Here is a 17,501-nt window from a genome sequence, read left to right as displayed (position 1 = left end):
TAAATGAGCAGCTGTATAGTGTGTAGTGCATACACAAAGACGCACGTGCACACTCACACAAACATGCAGGCACACACGCACGCACACACACACATGCACACACACACACACACACGCACACGCACACGCACACGCACACGCACACGCACACACACACACACACACACACACACACACACACATGCTATTCATACAGTAATTCCAAATGCACCCACTATTCTTAAAGAGATGAGTGCACTTCTGCACTTTTCAGTAGCTAAATCTGACGGATTGTTTGAAAAAAAAAAACATAAAAGGAGGAATTTGACTGTAAATACATGTATACTGCTTAAAACATGTAGGCCTACATTTCATTTGGGGTGAATATAAGACATTAACAGAAATGTTTAATTATTACTTTTCAAATATTGCTGTAAAACGTATTTGGTCAGCTTTTTAGGAGTAACTAGATTATAGATTTATATTATTAGATTTAACCTCTATTCATAGCGAACTTGTCTCTTTTTATACATACATGATTTCATACAGATGGTGTATCATTCGATGAAGTGTATAATATATCTAATATACACACCACTGTATGTCAGCTAACTTTGAGTCTAACATACATAGTCTTAGAGTGTTCCAAAATATGAAGTCACATGAGGCTTCACATTACCTTCTGGAATGTCGACGAAGGCCTTCAATATATTGTGTGCATTCCAATATGCGACCTTGCGTCCTCCACTTGTGCCTCTGGCCTCCTACCAGGAAGTAATACGCCATGATGGCATCACTGACAACAGCATTATATTTCAACATCTTGCAAAAACTCAATTGTAAAATCATTTTCTCATTTGCAAACTGGATGGTGAACGAAGAATAGTCCCCCAAAATTGTTTTGGCTAGGCTGACAGCGGGGAAACCTAATTATTTTCTCCACGGAGGCGGGGCATCAGCAAAACGTGAGGCCACAAGCACAAGTGGAGGACGCAAGGTCGCATATTGGAATGCACCCAGAAATTAATGTGGAATCCATGTTTTGCTGCTCACAGTGTCCATTTTCCACAGGTGTCTTTTCATAACACTTTGAGGGTTCAATCTCTGCACTCAAGAAAAAAAGAAACCTACAAGTGTGAAATCCTGGAACACATTTTTTGCTGTTGAAAAGCCAGAGGTGTGAATATGTCAATTCTTTATTCATGAGTAATTGGTATGTTCCTGCTCCCGGTGTCCATTTTACAGGTGTCATTTTCCATCACACTCCTCTAGGGTTGGCAAAATCTTTGCAGGTGAAAAAGCCAGAGGAATTAAAAATGTTGGAAGGGGAGCTGGCTCTGAATAGCAGGTAATGTTACTGTTGGAAGGCCAGAGGTGTGAAATCTTGGAAGTAGAGAAAGTTGTTATGAATAGCAAGAAAGTTGCTCTGAGTATCAACCAATGTTGCTGGTGCTTACGCCATCCAGTGGGAACTGAAGGCACTTTGCAGCTCTTTACCATCAGCTGGTTGCATCACTGTGGTCTAAAGGGCCTGTGAGATGCACAGGTTACTCAGAGTAAGGTACATAGATTGCAATCATCGAGGTGTTTGTGGGAAAGAGCTCTCTCCCTTCTGTGTGTGTGTGTGTGTGTGTGTGTGTGTGTGTGTGTGTGTGTGTGTGTGTGTGTGTGTGTGTGTGTGTGTGTGTGTGTGTGTGTGTGTGTGTGTGCGTGCGTGCATGTGTGTGTGTGTGCGTTCATGTGTGTGTGTGCGCCTTGCCCTCCTCTTCTTTTATCTCGATCCTCGTCTCTTCATCTTGCACTCCTCTAGTCCTGCCTCTCCTCTCCTCACCTCTTGCCCCGGATGAAATTTTGCTTAGGGCCCCAAAAAGTCTTGGGCCAGTCTTGCACACACACACACACACACACACACACACACACACACACACACACACACACACACACACACACACACACACACACACACACACACACACACACACACACTAGCAAAGAGTTGACATATCTTCACAAGAAGAAACACTTTAATACCCTTGTGCTGCTGTTCCCATCGTTTTGTATTTTTTAGCAGTTTTATACAGCTAAAGAGTCCCTCGTGGCCAGGTCCAGGTGGAATAAGGTACTCCAACTTGTTTCAGTTAGTTGCAGTATTGCAGTTTTTTAAGTATCACATTTCAGCTGGAGCTGCATTTTTAGTCGCCTCAGAAAGTGGCAAGTTAGAATGGCGAATTCCCAAAACTCATTAACAGCGTCAGTTCCATACACATCACTGTGACCTTGGCTTCTAGGTCAGCATGACTAATGTTCAGGCACAACACCTTTCTGTATCAGTCACAGGTTTTTGGCTTCTTGACATATGTAAATGCAAAACAATATATCGGTAACACTTAAGAATAACTACCCTAACATCTAATAATAATTAACATTTAACAAAGCATGTACAAATGTTTGTAAATGAGAAAGAACCAAACTATGACTGCACAGTGGAGTGGGAATCAATTTCTACTGTGTGAGGTTTATGTAGTTTCATGCCTTCTGGTCTTTAGAGGAGAAACTTCCAGGACCGATGATGAGACTGTGCGTTGTCTGCTGTGTTAGCATAGTATTTCTTGCCCATTTATAAACATTTGTAAACATTTAATTGATAATTAGTTAATTATTTCTAAAGTGTTATAAAGCTGTTTATAGGTAGTTATACCAACGTGTTACCCCTTTCTGTAGCAGTAACGTTTTTTTGTTGTTGTTTTTTTTTGTCTTTTAGACACATGTAAACGCAAAGCAATATCTAAGTGGGGCATTCTTGGCTAGGTCTTATCAGTGACAAGAATCACCAACCCTATTTTGCGTCTGTCATTCTCTCTCTCTCTCTCTCTCTCTCTCTCTCTCTCTCTCTCTCTCTCTCTCTCTCTCTCTCTCTCTCTCTCCCTCTCTCTCTCTCTGATGTGGTGATACCATACACCATGCTGAGTGCCCATGTACCTAAAAAGGCAGAACACTGCCATGAACGCATGCTGACGGCAATCCAAGAGATGTTGTCCACAGGAGGTCTACTGCTAAATTCAACATTGCAAGCATATGGGGCAAGGAGAGCAAGGCCTCCAGCTGGGTTATCTTGTATGTGTGGAAGAGAAATCTCAAAGAATTGGCCACCGGCTCCCCTTGTGGAGGATGAGGAATCAGCAGGGGGTCGATGCTCATTTACACAGTAAATTAAGTTTATTTAACACTTGGAGAGAGTAGGTAAAAAATTACACTATCAGGGAGTTCACTCTATTGAAGCATATGCTAGTCCACTCTCTAAGTTTTCAAATATTCTTAAGTCAGCACTTCAAGAGTCCAGGTAAGCCCAACATGCATGCCATACCTCCTGTGGCACGCTGTAATAGTCACTGAAAAATTAACTACCATAGTACTACACTACTATGACATCACCCAGGGCCTTAAGTAATGCACTTTGACTTGGTCATACCATAATCTGGTAACAGCAAATGTATAACAGCGTGTCCTAACGGGTTAAACATGCTTAGTTCCCCCCTTTCTAAATAGGAAAGGGGCAAGTCTTCAATGGTCAGCTAGCAGAGAGGGCAGCAGTGCTACTTCATCTACAAAGAGCATATCACTTTCATCCACTCTATAGACATGCTCAAGTCATCACTGTAATTGTTAAATGAGTGTTAATTCCATATATGGACTCCTCTACAGGCTGTATTTGATCTTGCTGCCTAAGTGGCAGAAAGGCGTCGGTGGAGAGGATATTGCTGACGACTCTGATTGCTGGCTTTGCTGTGCTTTGCTGTGCTCTGCTTTGCCTTGTTCTGCTCGTCTTTTCCGTCAGTGCCAGTGGAGGTGTCAGGTGTTTGCGCTGCTCGCTGTTTGTTCACTCAGATTGATCTTTCCCATGATGTTTTCACATCCTGAGTTTGTTCTCTCAGATTGATCTTTCCCATGATGTTTTCAATGCCTCAGTTTGTTCAATCAGAGTGATCTTTGCCAGTTGCTCTGCTACAGTACACAAACTTGTCTGATGTCCTGTGTGTGATGCTCCATATTCTGGAGGTGTACAGTAGAGTTCAACTGAATTTACTGTATGTAAGACATAATTTGTGTTCAACTGCTTGATTAGATTTGAGTGTGCCGGAAAACATTGCACATTATCTACAGCTCTCATGCAAACACAGATGAGGCACACATCTCTACATACACATATTTTCACACATCCTTTGAGTTGAAATACGTAGCCTATGTACTGCAAGGTCCCATCTGAATGTGCATTAGTCTGTGTAAGCCCTTGGCCTCACGTCCGTGTGAAAATGTGCTCAATATGGATGGTATGTTGGCGACACACACATTCTAAGCAAGCGGTGAGTAACCTGACATATAAATGTGCAATGGGGAGTGCATGTCACGGAATCATTTGCTTGAAGAAGTGTGTTTCCTTGACATACATGTGTTCAATAAGGGACCTTGAAAGGCTCCTGACAGACTCAGGAGAATCAGAGCAGTAATTACTGAGAGAACGAGTGAGGTGGCAAGGCAGCCCTTCAGTCTGACTAACAACTGAGAATGAACAGGCAGGTCGGAGCTCGAGCTCAGAATGAACAGGCAGGTTGGAGCCCGGAGGTTATCATACTTCAAGAGCCTAGTGAGAGCAGAGTGGGCTCGGGGAACAAACTCTGTAATTGGTTTAAATAGGCACCTTAATGAGGGCCAAGGCTCGTCCATAATCGCAGGTTCTCAGGAGGTGATCACCACGATGACAGAATGAGGAGTGGTGAGGGTGGTGAGGCGGGTGAAGTGGTGGGAGCATTGCTGTCACTTGTGGAAATTACGTTAAGGGATTTAAGCTCTCTCTCTCTCTCTCTCTCTCTCTCTCACTCTTTCCCGCTTTTCTTTCTTTCTTTCTCTCTCTCTCTCTCTCTCTCTCTCTCTCTCTCTCTCTCTCTCTCTCTCTCTCTCACTCTCTCATTATTGTCTGTTTGGTCTCTCGTGTGGTGTATCCGTCTCAGCCTCGGGCAGATTCATGAGATCTCGACATCCAAAGCTAATTAACAAATCCAGGGCTCTAAATTAACACACGCCAACACGCCAAACACGGATGAAAATTCATTTTGGCTAGTAGAAAAAAATACCTACCCGCCAATTTGGCTAGTAGCGCCCGAGTACAGTAACTTATGAACGGTAAACCGCTGCTCTGACGAACGTTATAGGACGAGATTTCCTACATTACCCATGGACATTAGCGTCACGACGTAGCCTCCCACCGTGGGCTTTCCAGTGCATCGAGCGTCAACTCCATGCTGTTGCGAGCGCCAGGATTGAAAACATTTCAGACGACCAGCCTTCTGTCAGCTAAGCTGCGCTCACACTATTCTGACAGGCAGCTCTCCTCCTATGCTCTCGTCGCTTTCGCTACAACCCTTTTAACGTCACTACTGCCATTATTACTATATGAACCTTGCTGTAACAGGCTGCATTTTTGAAGCAGCGAAACCCTGACCGTTTCAATAACAGGACTTACGCAGATTATGCATAGCGCTACTTCTGTTGTGTAGACTATGTTTTGTGCGAGTGATGAGAATGTGGCGGGGGTTAGAGCAAGGTTCTGTGTGTTGGTGAATGCTAGTAGTAATTGTAAATAGTGACGTTAAAAATGAGTGGTTGTGGAACGAAATAGCGACCAGGGCAGAGGAGGAGAGTCAGTCAGAGTAGTGTGACCGTAGCTGTCAGTTCAGTTGTCTTCTGAAATGTTCAGAGTCGTGGCGCAACTAAGTTGGAAAGCCCACGCCATCGGAAAGAAAAAAAAAGCAACCAACGACGAAGCTGTGGAAGTAACAAAGGAAGCGAAGATTCCCGAGATATTATTTACTTTTAATTAAACTAGGCTTCTTGTCATTTTGTTGCGCATGGTAGAGAAGAGCTCCTCCTCTCTCCTCTCATTTTCCTCTCATCTCTTCTCCTTCCTTGGGGTGTGCGTATGTGAGGTTTTGTAGTGTTTGGCTATGTGCTTGGTTACTGTATGTTAAAGGTCTGTTATGTGAGTGGCTTGTGCGATGTGATTCAGCTGTTTTCAGAGGAATTGAACAAAAACTAATCAAATTAATTAGGCCTAAGTAATGAAAGTAAAATAAAGCAGAAGTTAAAAAATAATGAAAAAATATATAGCCTTGGCCTATAATATGCTTAATTATTATGTAGGCATATAGTACCCTATGCAGGCCTGTATCTGTGTTGTAGAAACAGTTGGACAAAATGACCATTTAATTAGAAAAAAAATAACTAGCCTAATGCATAGTTTATTTTGGCGAGATTAAAAAAAATGGCTAGTTGAACTTCTGTTTGGCCAAATTGGCTGGTGGTGGAAAAAGTTAATTTAGAGCCCTGAACAAATCTGAGGCCATGCGGCGTGCCGCTTAGCATTTTCTAGCCTGGATGGCCTACTGGCGTAAGCATAGTTGCTAGCCAGTTGGCAACTTGGGTTGTTGCCAATGGGAACTTGCATAGCAAACAACAAAGTAGCTAGCATTGTTAGCAAGTTACAGGTTTCGCTGATTTGCAGCGGGGACCTTTAGAGGCTCATAATAGACTGATTTCCACTGCCAATGTCAGCAAATATCAATTGTCCTAAAATGAGATATTTTCAATAATGCTGCGGTCATATTTGAATTTGCCTTAATCGGCTTGATGTATTTGGTGTACTGTAAATGCAGCACTGAAATCCTGGCTGTAAAAAAAGCATAACTTTTACTACCCTACTATTAGTATCATGTAGCCTAATAATACAACTACAACATTTTATTCTGTTATATTTTACATAATTACTGTTTTGTTGTTTCTATTGGGTAAGGAAATCAGATAACATCAAACCAGTTCCTATAGTACACCCCAATTGGAGACAAAATTTTTGGTACAACGTTATTTTGAATGAATAGGAGAGGAAGGAAGTAGTCTGTTTTGGGGTCCAAAAGACTTTCTTCTGGGTGCAGCACATCAAAACAAACACATGCTCTCCCTCTCCATCTGCTGGGCCCAGGTGGAGCCGTTTATCTAACCTTCCAGGATCCCCCTCTGGACCCACCGCAGTCTGTTGCTCTGCCCAAATAAAAAGACGAATTAATGAGAAATAAGATGAATAAATGAAAATTAATTGCCTCAGTCGCCCCTTTTGCACTCAGCTTTTTGCAGCAATGGACAGCCATTGTTTTATGTTGATTTTTTTTTGCTTTGTATTTTGATGATGTGTGTTTGTGTTTGTTTCATCTATCCCCAACCTGTTACAGTCAGTATGCACCTGAAAACAAGTCAGACCAAACACTTTTTCCAGTGGGCGTAATGTGATTTATTTACAAAGTGGCCATACAAGGCTTGCATGGCGCTGTTATTGGTGGTGATGAACACAACCCCTTTTTTGTCCACGCTTTAGGTAATGTAATTGCATTAGCTGGCATTGTTCAATTTGAGGGTAATCTAAATAACAGAGGCACACTCATGTATAGGCTCCATAATCAGAGGATGATTCGAAAAAAAAATTACCCAGTGGTGACCTGGTCTAACATTAAATTTGTGTGTTTGTGCTTTTATCTGCATTACTACCTCTGATTCATGTTGTTGTGTTTGATGTTAATGACACATTTCATAAAAAAAGAAAAGAAGAGAACAAACAGTGTAATCAGAAATACTAACTGCCGTACTACTTGAATAATAGAAAAGTCCAGCCATTAGCTTAGTGCAGTTGAGTCTGTTTTTTGAAAATAGGCCCTCACTGTCTCTCATAGAAGACAATGTGATCACTCTGTCCATTTATTTTACTGTCCATGGTTTTGGCCCTGAATGCCTCTGTATTTTTTAAGTAGGGTCTATATCTTCCAATTCAAATAAACCGGAAGTGGGCATACCTATGCAACTTTGAAAAATAAAAACCCACTTACATGCTGTATGTGTAGAAATAGTGATGTTGGTTTTCATAAGAAGCTTTATTTGCTTGTCTGTGCTTGTCTTTGATCATAGAGCTGATGTTTTTCGTCAAAAATACCAGCTTGTGTTTGCTTTCATGGACTAACTGTGGCTTTTGATCATTCCAATCTGGTTCAGTGTTGGTCTTTCTCAGAGCGTGGCAGAGCAGTCTGTTGTTGTCTTCTCCTGTGATGTCCAGTGTCTCCTAACCTGACTCTCAACACATCAGTGTACGGTAGCTCTGACAATCAACACATCCCTATAACAGCTTGTTACACCTCTCTGGAGGGCCTCTAAAAAAAGACATTTCTATCCTTAGAGACACGTCACACCCAGGCCACAACCTGTTTGAACTGTTGCCATCTGGCAGGAGATGCAGATCTATGAAAACCATGCAGGACAAATAGGCTGAAGAACAGTTTTTATCCAGCAGCCATCATTGCACTTAATTCTGCTGCCAAGGAATAGGTTTTTATATCAACTTTTTAAAATATATATTCTAATTGTTTTGAATTATTCAGATTTTTTGCCTTTATCAACAAGGAATGCACAATTTTGTTACAATGACAATGAACTACATGAACACATCCAAATGACATGTTCCTTCAAACAAACACAAAACTTGAAGAAGTTCAAATAAGTGCCCCTGACAAAAGGTGATGGGAGTGTAGTTTGTTTTGCCGCTGGACCCGTCTCCCACCGGCCTGGACCCGGTCAACCCATCGTATAATCCACCCCTGAACACATGCACAATACTGTTGCAATGTCTAAACCTCATACCATTACATGTCTTGATCGCCCATGGCATGCGTGTTTGGGATGTAGGTCTATTGTATTGAACAGTGTATCACTCTAGAGACATTAAATTATTCACTTACAAAATCAAAGTATAGTAAATTTGATGAAATTCAGAACGAGGATGGACAAATGGGGAAAATAAATACAGAGATAACTTATCCATGAAAAAACATAACATAGTACACGCCGAAATGGTTTTGTTTATTTATTTGACCTCAAACACTTCCATATTTTTGTGGTGCTGACATCAAGCTGAAAGATTTCTTTGTACAGTTGTCTCATGTTTAACAAACTGTATTTACTACTTGAAACCATTTATATTCAACAGGTGTTCTGCATTTTTGAGTCTTTCCTTGACATCTGTGTCAGACTATTGTCAAACAAACAAGTCAGCAGTGCATTTCCAAACCCCTTCGAACCACAAAGTAATCATAAATGTGTATGTGTATGGTTTCCTGTTTTATGTCTTGCGAATAATAAAATGTTACAGCTCGAAAGTTGGTGAATTGTGTGCTGGGGTGTGATTCTGTATCACATTGGCAATTGGGCAATGATTCATTTCAACTATAAACACTTATTTGAATGGGTAATGGATTCATTAACAAATACAGTATGTGTGCCCACTGCCCAGTCACTTATTGTATCTTATGTCCAGTTGTGTACGGACAAATATGGTGTCACTTTGCCTATTGTTGTCTATCTGATGAAGAGCCTGTTACAGTAGCATATTCCATCTGCTGAGATATTTCATGAAATCACTATTACAGAATGTCTAATGACATTAAGCAATTTCATTGAATTTGCGTCTTTCAGGATTGATTTCCCAGACGTTTTTGTAGTAGTTGAGTGCTGCGGAAGAGTAAAGACTGCATTAACCGGATGCATAGATACAAATTATATGAATAAGTCTCAATTCTATATTTAATCATTTCATGATTCGGATATTTCCATACTATTCCAGTTTTCAGTCAACAAACACGGAAAAAAAAACAATTTGTTGGAGCTGAAACTTGCCAATCCTCCTCTGTTGTGTTTGTTGTTATTTATGCTGTTTGCACGCTGTGTTGAAATAAGGTCAAGTGTTGTTGTTTATTTGTGAGCTCATAAAGTATTAACAGCCAGAGAAGTCTGAAGATTATGCCTGCATCCTCATCCTCGTCGCCTGGGGAGGCCAGGGGGCACGCTATTGAGGAAACCATTAAGATATTGTACGTTTGAACTGTTTGTTTTCTAAAGACATACAGAATATTCCCTCTAGTAGTTTTTTAAGACATGAGACGTTTGGATAATAGGGATGGAAAGCAGAGTGACTTTTTCACACACATCCGTTCACATAGGCTTGGGGGCATTGGAAGGCACTGGCTGGTTCATCTGTGTCTTGCTGACTCTGTTTATCAATAGGAATATTCACACTCATTTCTGCAACACAAATGGAAATTACCCTTTATACTAGGTGACTTTTGATTTCTGTACTGTACATTCGTATGCACATGCATGTGCGTATGTGTTTGGTTGCATACATGTGTCTGATTGAGTTTGCTTGTGCATGTGTCCATATGCGTATGTTTATGTTTGTATAATGGGTTATCTGTACATAAATGTGAATTTCTCTGTGTGCACAAGCACCTGTGTATTAAGCCCAATTCACAAAGGATAAATATTACCTGTGGACCACTGGTAATCCCTTGCACCTCTGTGTTATTTTGTGACACATTTGGACAGGATAAGCAAAAGCCTGTAATTTTCCCGATTTACAAAAATGATAACCTACTAACCTGTCTTACCTCATAGAGTGCTTGGAGTTCTTCATGAAGTTGTTTATACTTACCTGGTTCAAGGCAGATGGGATAGATGACTACCACTTGCCCCTGAAATACTGTTACACGTAATCAAACCTTTGCCAGTATCTTCCATTATTCACTCAAGTTAAAGACAAGAGATGTGCAATTGCAATCACAAACACACACATGTGCATTCACGTGGGAATTTAATTATCTCTGGACGTCTATGTTTCGCCATAACACAGTATAAAATATGCAAAATGATTACTTCATAAGTTTCTGAAATGGCACATTCACTCGGAATTAAGTGTGTGTGTGTGTGTGTGTGTGTGTGTGTGTGTGTGTGTGTGTGTGTGTGTGTGTGTGCAGGCCCGTTGCGTTAAGGTAAGCAATGTAGGCAGTTGCCTAGGGCCCCCGACTAGGAGGGGCCCCCAAGGACGACAGGTTATGTATTCAACAGCAATGACGCTTTTAAATAGCTTTATAATAAGACACTGCCATCTGTATGAACGGCTCTTCTGCGAGGGAAGCAACAGCGCCTCCTTAATTCCCCCTGCTCGAGAGGCCAACCCTTCCAATTGGTTTGCATCAGCGACAGCGACAGCGTCAAGTCAAGTGCCGAAAGATTAGGCACAACGACAGTTTAATCACAGTACCCCCAGCTGGAGGGGGCCCCCCTTCCAGTTGGTTGGCATCAAAGAAAGCGTCAAATACAAACTGAAAATAAAGCGACATAATCTGTCTCCGTGAACGTTGCACAGACGCCAGTTTAGCCTACATTACATTTTTTTGGCTCCGGACAGTTGCTTTTATAATAAGAGTTGCTATCGAAGGCAGCATTAGGCCTACTCTCTGTAGGCTACTGCAACCAAACTGTCCAAGGCTAGTTGACGGCGAGATACTTCATTTAGAACTACAGTGTGTAACTGTAACTGCATTATCAGTCTGTGAAGTGCTGTAACGAGCACTGGGCAAAAGTCAAGAGATTGTTCACTAACGCGCCGTTTCTCGAGACGGAACTGTTTTGGATGTTGACAAATGCAAGAAGAAACGAATGGACAATGGGCAATGCGGGGGGCAACCGCTATTCCGACATAGCGCTATTCCGACAATCCGCTGTCCCGACATGTCGCTATTCCGACTGCCGCTATTCCGACACTTTTTATCTCCACGCATCATTGCTTCATGTCATGATGGCATTCACACGGACTATTTTCTATATTGCAAGTGAGCTGAGTGGGGTAGCTAAATTGTAGCACAATAGTCCCTTTCTTGCTAGAACTATTATGGATTACAAGCATGGAACTTGGGACCATAATAACGTGTGGATTACAGTGAGAGGTTGGGATACATTCTGCGGTCAAGACAACGCAAGGTAAGGTCACTGGTTAGCCTGTAATTGAAACCATGGAGTAACGCAGGTGGTTGTTCTTGGTCGCTACAGTAGGCTATTCGTGGCCACGTTTGATTTCATTTCTATTACCTGGTTCAGAAGAACACACCCCTTCTGGAATGATGACTGCGGTGCGGTAATGTGCAGTTAGCCTGTTGTTTAATGCATTCAATGTGAATTGGTGCTGTAAGCGGAATAACACAACTTTTTGTGTTGTGTTTGGATTGTATTATTTTCAAGTGCGTGGTGGATGCAATACAAAACGCAACGGGGTAGAAAAATGACTGATAGTAGGCTAGCAGGGAGGTTGTCTGCTTAAAATCCACCATTTGAGAGCGTTTTTTTTTTTTTTTTTTTTTAAATATCGTCTGGGGCAACCCCCCTTGGCATGGTTACAGAATTCTTGCTTAAGTTACCAATATCATATCCCCCAAACCCCCCACTGTGCCTGTTCATTAGTTTCTCAGCCTTAGGTTTCTGGACTGTAGGGCCTACTTTTATGAGTCAATAGTTCTTTTTGCACAAATAGTGCACCCTCGGTTAGATTTTAAAAGTGGTTGGAAAGATTTGATCTAATATTTGTGGTTGACAATGCAGATCATGATTTTGGTGGTAAGGTCAAAAAACCTGATTGGGCCATAGGCCTACTCTCAATTGAGATAGGCCAGGTTACAGTAAACAACAGGACATTCAATTAGCCTACATGAGAAAGTGTGAGCCTATTGAATTGCCAATATTTGCCAAGGTCTTTATTCATGAAGTTTCATAAAATGAATTGTAGGGATAAGTTTACTTAACTAACTAGATTGCATTTCCTCACAGAAAATGCTGGTGTATGCTTGCTCGTTATACATTCGTTGCCCTTCATGCATGTGCCCTGCATAGCCTAAACAACTCTGTCTAGGTATGAGGTAACTTCCTGTTTGTTCCATTAGGTTTACATGGATTCTGAGACATGTTGTAATGGTAGGCTATGTGACCATGACTGAAGTGCCATCCAAAAATGGTCTGCCCATCCGAAACAGAAATTCTGGCGCCGTGGCTGCCCTGTCAGGCTCCCCCGTCCAAAAAAATGCCCTAGGGCCCCTGACAACCCCTTTGCCTAGGGCCCCCAAAATCCTAGAAACGGGCCTGTGTGTGTGTGTGTGTGTGTGTGTGTGTGTGTGTGTGTGTGTGTGTGTGTGTGTGTGTGTGCGTGTGCGTGCGTGCGCGCGCCCGCGCGTCCGTGCGACTTGAGTGGTATGTGGGGACTTGAGGTTTAGAGGGACTGACAGTAGGTCACTTCCCTTGGCCTGTGTGCACCTGATAAGTGTATGTGTTGGGACAAGCCCAAAGTTCTGCATCAATGTGGTAAATGTGCTGCTTTGATAAGTCTGATCAGAAGGTGTTATCGCAGGCACACATATGAATGCCTTGAATGTACAGTACAACACCACCCACCAACATACTACATTTTTGTAAATGTGCACACATAATACATAGCTCCTCTTTCCTCCACAATGCCATGATGCAAGAGCTCTTCTCACCTCTCGCCTCCATGGTGATAGAGAGGGAGCTATGTTACTCTTCTACAGGGCCCTATGGACAATGGAGATCACATGCCCCCAAAATTAAAATAATATTCTAGAATTCTCTTTGAGTTCTTGTAGATAATACCTAGAGCCCTGGTAATGCAAGTCAGTAATCTTTTCTTCTTACTAAAAGGCCCCTGAACAATTCATGTTTTAAAGGCAGCACTAAAAGTGGGCCTATATTTCCTGTAGACCACAGTAGCTTGGCCACATGTTGAACAATTCTGTTTCGTGTTTGTAAAGGCAGTGATTTAAGAAAATGTCACAAAAGACCTCAGCTGAGATATGAAAGGGAGCTTTTAACATTTTTTAGTTGCGCCTTCTTCTAGGTTTTTGATACACCCTTTATCCTCCCTTTGAGGTGTAACATGGCACGCAGCTGACACACAGTTTCTGTTGGAGCGATCACTACCCTTCAGCTGATGTGCTGTGTTGGCAATGCTGTGTTTTGTTTCTTTGTCTCATCTTGCCACTTTCAGTCACGTTCAGGGTTTGAATTAACCTCACACCTGATGGAAAATGTGAGCTTTACATAGTGTGGTGTGACTTCCTGCCTTTTAGCAAATAAGTCAATAAGACAAAAGGAAACATTTGTGGGGATGACATTTGTTTATTCTTAGTGTACCACAAGATATCTTTTTTATTTGATCCTTTCAACGTCCATGAAGCCAAACATCTTTGCTGTTTGTTTTTCTTGTAGTAAATGTGGTTGTTGTGCCATGTAACCATGTCTGGAAAAAAGAGATAGTTGAGAGAAAATAAAAAGCCTCATTCACTTATTCACTTTACTCCTGTGAAAGCCTTGAGGTTTCAGATCTAATAATGATTAGTCGTGATGTGTGTCTTCAACATGTCTCTGAACATCAGAATACACACATACACACAGGTCCATTTGGCCAAGGAGGACATGACTTTGAGGATATGATGATGACCTTGGCATATTTAATTGAGTGGCTTGCAAAAGAGCCATCATTCATACCATTCACTGCCACATTTGAGATTGGAGGAATTGGAGCTGAATACTGCCCTTAGTCTGTGGGATAAACATGTTTTAACGGTAGATGTTGTACAGCAGTACTTCAATGCAGTGATATTCATCTTGTTGCATACAACTGTAAAAATACAGTAATTTAACAATCACATTGCATTATTTCCTTCATTACAGATAAAAGAAACACAGTATTTTACAGAGACGGAAAACAAAAACATTACACACCAGCAATCTCAATATACACCTCAATATTGGTCAAAACCACTCACCTATTCACAATAGTACTTTTTGCTTATCTTTTCACATCTTTTTAAAAAGTGTAATAAACACAAACATTGACTCCAATATTATTTTGGTTTACATTTCATTGCCTTCCACTTAATGTCTTACAGCCTGAACTGAAAGGTGTTAAAACAGTAAAGTTGGAGCTGACTTGCGCATCTTTTTCATAAAACATATGTCTGCTATGTATCGTTGGACAGACAGACAGTGTAAGGGAGGCGGTGTAGGGTAGGCTAGGTGGGATGAGGGCTGTGGGATTGTAGGGGTGGGTGGGTGGGTTGTAAGGTTGGGTGGGTTGCATTGAGTGCATGGGGTGGGAGGGAAATCTCAGCTTTCACATCAAACTGTGAGGAAATACAATGTGAGGAGGAGAAGGGTTGCGAAGAGAGAGAGGTGTGTTGGCAGGTGGGAGATCGCACTGTTGATGTCAAGATCATGCATCCCAGGACCTGTGAGAGAAATGGGAGAAAATATTCAATTATTAGGCCGGCAGCACATTGGCTCCGACAGCACTGCAGAGCACTTTCGCTTCCGACATAATTCGGACCGCCAAACCAAATGTCATACGAACATAGCATTGACAGTCAATGGGCGGCGCAGACAAAATAGAACTTGTCTCTAATTGCTATCCGACAACCGCAAATGTCTGTGGACATCGGCGTTAGTGTGCGGGGTTCTATTGAAAACAATGGAGTCGAACTTTTGCTGAGCAGTGCTCAGCACTTTGTCGGAGCCGATGTGCGGAAGCCCTTACACACTCAAAAGCACACGCAAGGTTGTGCTCCTTTTATTCCTGTTTTTGTGGCTATTCATTTCAGAGTGCTTTCATCAATAATAAAATAAACTCCTAACACCATACAGGTTTACTGTGGTGGTGGTGATGAGAGCCTAAATTATGGCCTACATTTGCATTCATTACCTCCTCGTGCTTTCAAGTCGCAAATGTGGTTTACAGTCACGCATTACAGGGTAGTGATGAAACTCGAATAGGAAGCCAGGGAAAGGGGAGATCTGAAGGCTGCAGTTTAGTTCTGTGTTACGGTATCTCAGATGCAGTTATCATGGTGGGTTAATTGGCCGAGGCTCTGCATGTGGGCCTGGATTACATTTCAGCAACTGCTGGTACCCACTTAACCTGAGGTTACACCCCACTCTCTATAGTAGAATGTATGCAAATATGCAGTAACTCTATTCTATGTCCTTGGTGATGTCCTTATGTGGTTACATACACCTCAGTCATAGCAGTGTTGCAAATGTGTTGTAAGTGTTGGTAAATTGATGTAAATGAGTTCCTGTGAAGCTCAGAGTGCGGCCATGAGTTTCAATGGTTTTCTAAGCATTTGTTGGTAAAAATTAATATACTGTAGGGAGACAGTATTTGTATTTTCGTCACCATATCAGTTACAGTATTGTGATAGTGCTCACATGGTGCCTTTACTTTATGTAATGTAATGTAATGTACTTTGTAACTGGATGTAATATATTTTTATTTGTATGTTTTTTCGTCTATGGTATATGTTATCTTGCAGTTATATGACAAACAGATTATAGGGACTAGGTGGTCAGGTGCCTTACCATATAAGATGAGGCTTGCGTTTGTGACTCCCAAGGCATTCACGGCAATGCAGGTGTAGTTCCCGTAGTCCTCCTCGGTCACGTTGAAGAAGGTCAGCATCGACTGCTTCCCCTTGCTCTCAATCCTCAGCCCATTAACTCCATTCAGAACCCTGTGGCAATCACACCCAATCAAGGCACGTGTTGTGAGGCAGCGAGTCAATTAAGTAGAGTGCAGTGTTGTCGACAAAAATACACCCAATCAAATCACATTACCTGTATTACACTAGTACACTCAAACAAGAGTCAGACAGTTAGGTAATCAAGTTAAGTGTTACGTTCATGACAAATACTGAAGTTAAGAAAGGACACAGCTATTTAAGGGTTTGTCCTTGACACAAAAAATGCCCAATCAAGACATACACAGTTGGGAAGACAGCTAATCAGGTAAAATGTGCTACTCTGAAGTTGATGCAAAACTAGCTAAGCCAGTCTACTGCATAAAAATACACCTAAATAAGACAGGCAGATGGAAGGCAGACAAGAGTGGCAATCACACACAGTGTCAGTGAATCAATTAAGTAGAGCGTGTTGTCGACCAAAATGCACCCAATCAATTCAAATTACCTGTATTACACAAGTACACTCAAACAAGAGTCAGGCAGTTAAGGTAGTAAAGTGTCAAGTTAAGTGTTATGTACATGAGTCAAATACTGATGTTAAGTCTACACAGGAAGCAGAACGGACACAGCTCATTAAGGGTAGTGTACTTGACACAAAAATCAAGACACAATCAAGACATAGACTATATCCCAATGTCAAGAGTTCCAGCCTTGGAAGTGATCCCAGTCATTGGATACTCTATGGTGAAGTCCGCAGAGTATCCAATCACTAGGCTTTTTTACGCACTACCAAGGCCAGAACACTTGGCATTGGGAAATGTTGACACATAGTCAGGAAGACAGCGAATCAGGTAAAATGTGCTACACCATAAAGTGATACTGTCCCATTTTTGGAAATAAGCTTATTTTACACCTCCCCTTGAGTTAAATAATAGGGTTTTTCCGTTCTCCTGTACTTTCAACCGTTCTCTAGGTATGGCAGTTCAGATTTTACCTTCATGCTAGCAGTTAACATTGAGTCCTATGAGACCAGTTGTCAGCTAACTAGTCTCATACTGTAGGACTCAATGTTAACTGCTA

The 17,501-nt window shown here is 41.7% G+C and overlaps 1 protein-coding gene across 1 annotated transcript in view; it reads right to left on the bottom strand.

Moving 5' to 3' along the window:
* Positions 1-15,060: 15,060 nt before the first annotated feature.
* Positions 15,061-17,501, bottom strand: part of opcml (opioid binding protein/cell adhesion molecule-like) — a 152,110-nt gene continuing 149,669 nt past the window's right edge. The window contains exons 6-7 of the mRNA XM_063202210.1: positions 16,321-16,472; positions 15,061-15,194 (exon numbers count right to left, since the gene is read on the bottom strand). Coding sequence (XP_063058280.1) covers positions 15,085-15,194; positions 16,321-16,472 — 262 coding nt within the window. The 3' untranslated portion in view covers positions 15,061-15,084. The remainder of the gene's footprint in view (positions 15,195-16,320; positions 16,473-17,501) is intronic.

The sequence above is a fragment of the Engraulis encrasicolus genome, chromosome 7, assembly GCF_034702125.1.
Source record: "Engraulis encrasicolus isolate BLACKSEA-1 chromosome 7, IST_EnEncr_1.0, whole genome shotgun sequence".
NCBI lineage: Eukaryota > Metazoa > Chordata > Actinopteri > Clupeiformes > Engraulidae > Engraulis > Engraulis encrasicolus.
This window is presented reverse-complemented; position numbering and strand designations above follow the sequence as displayed.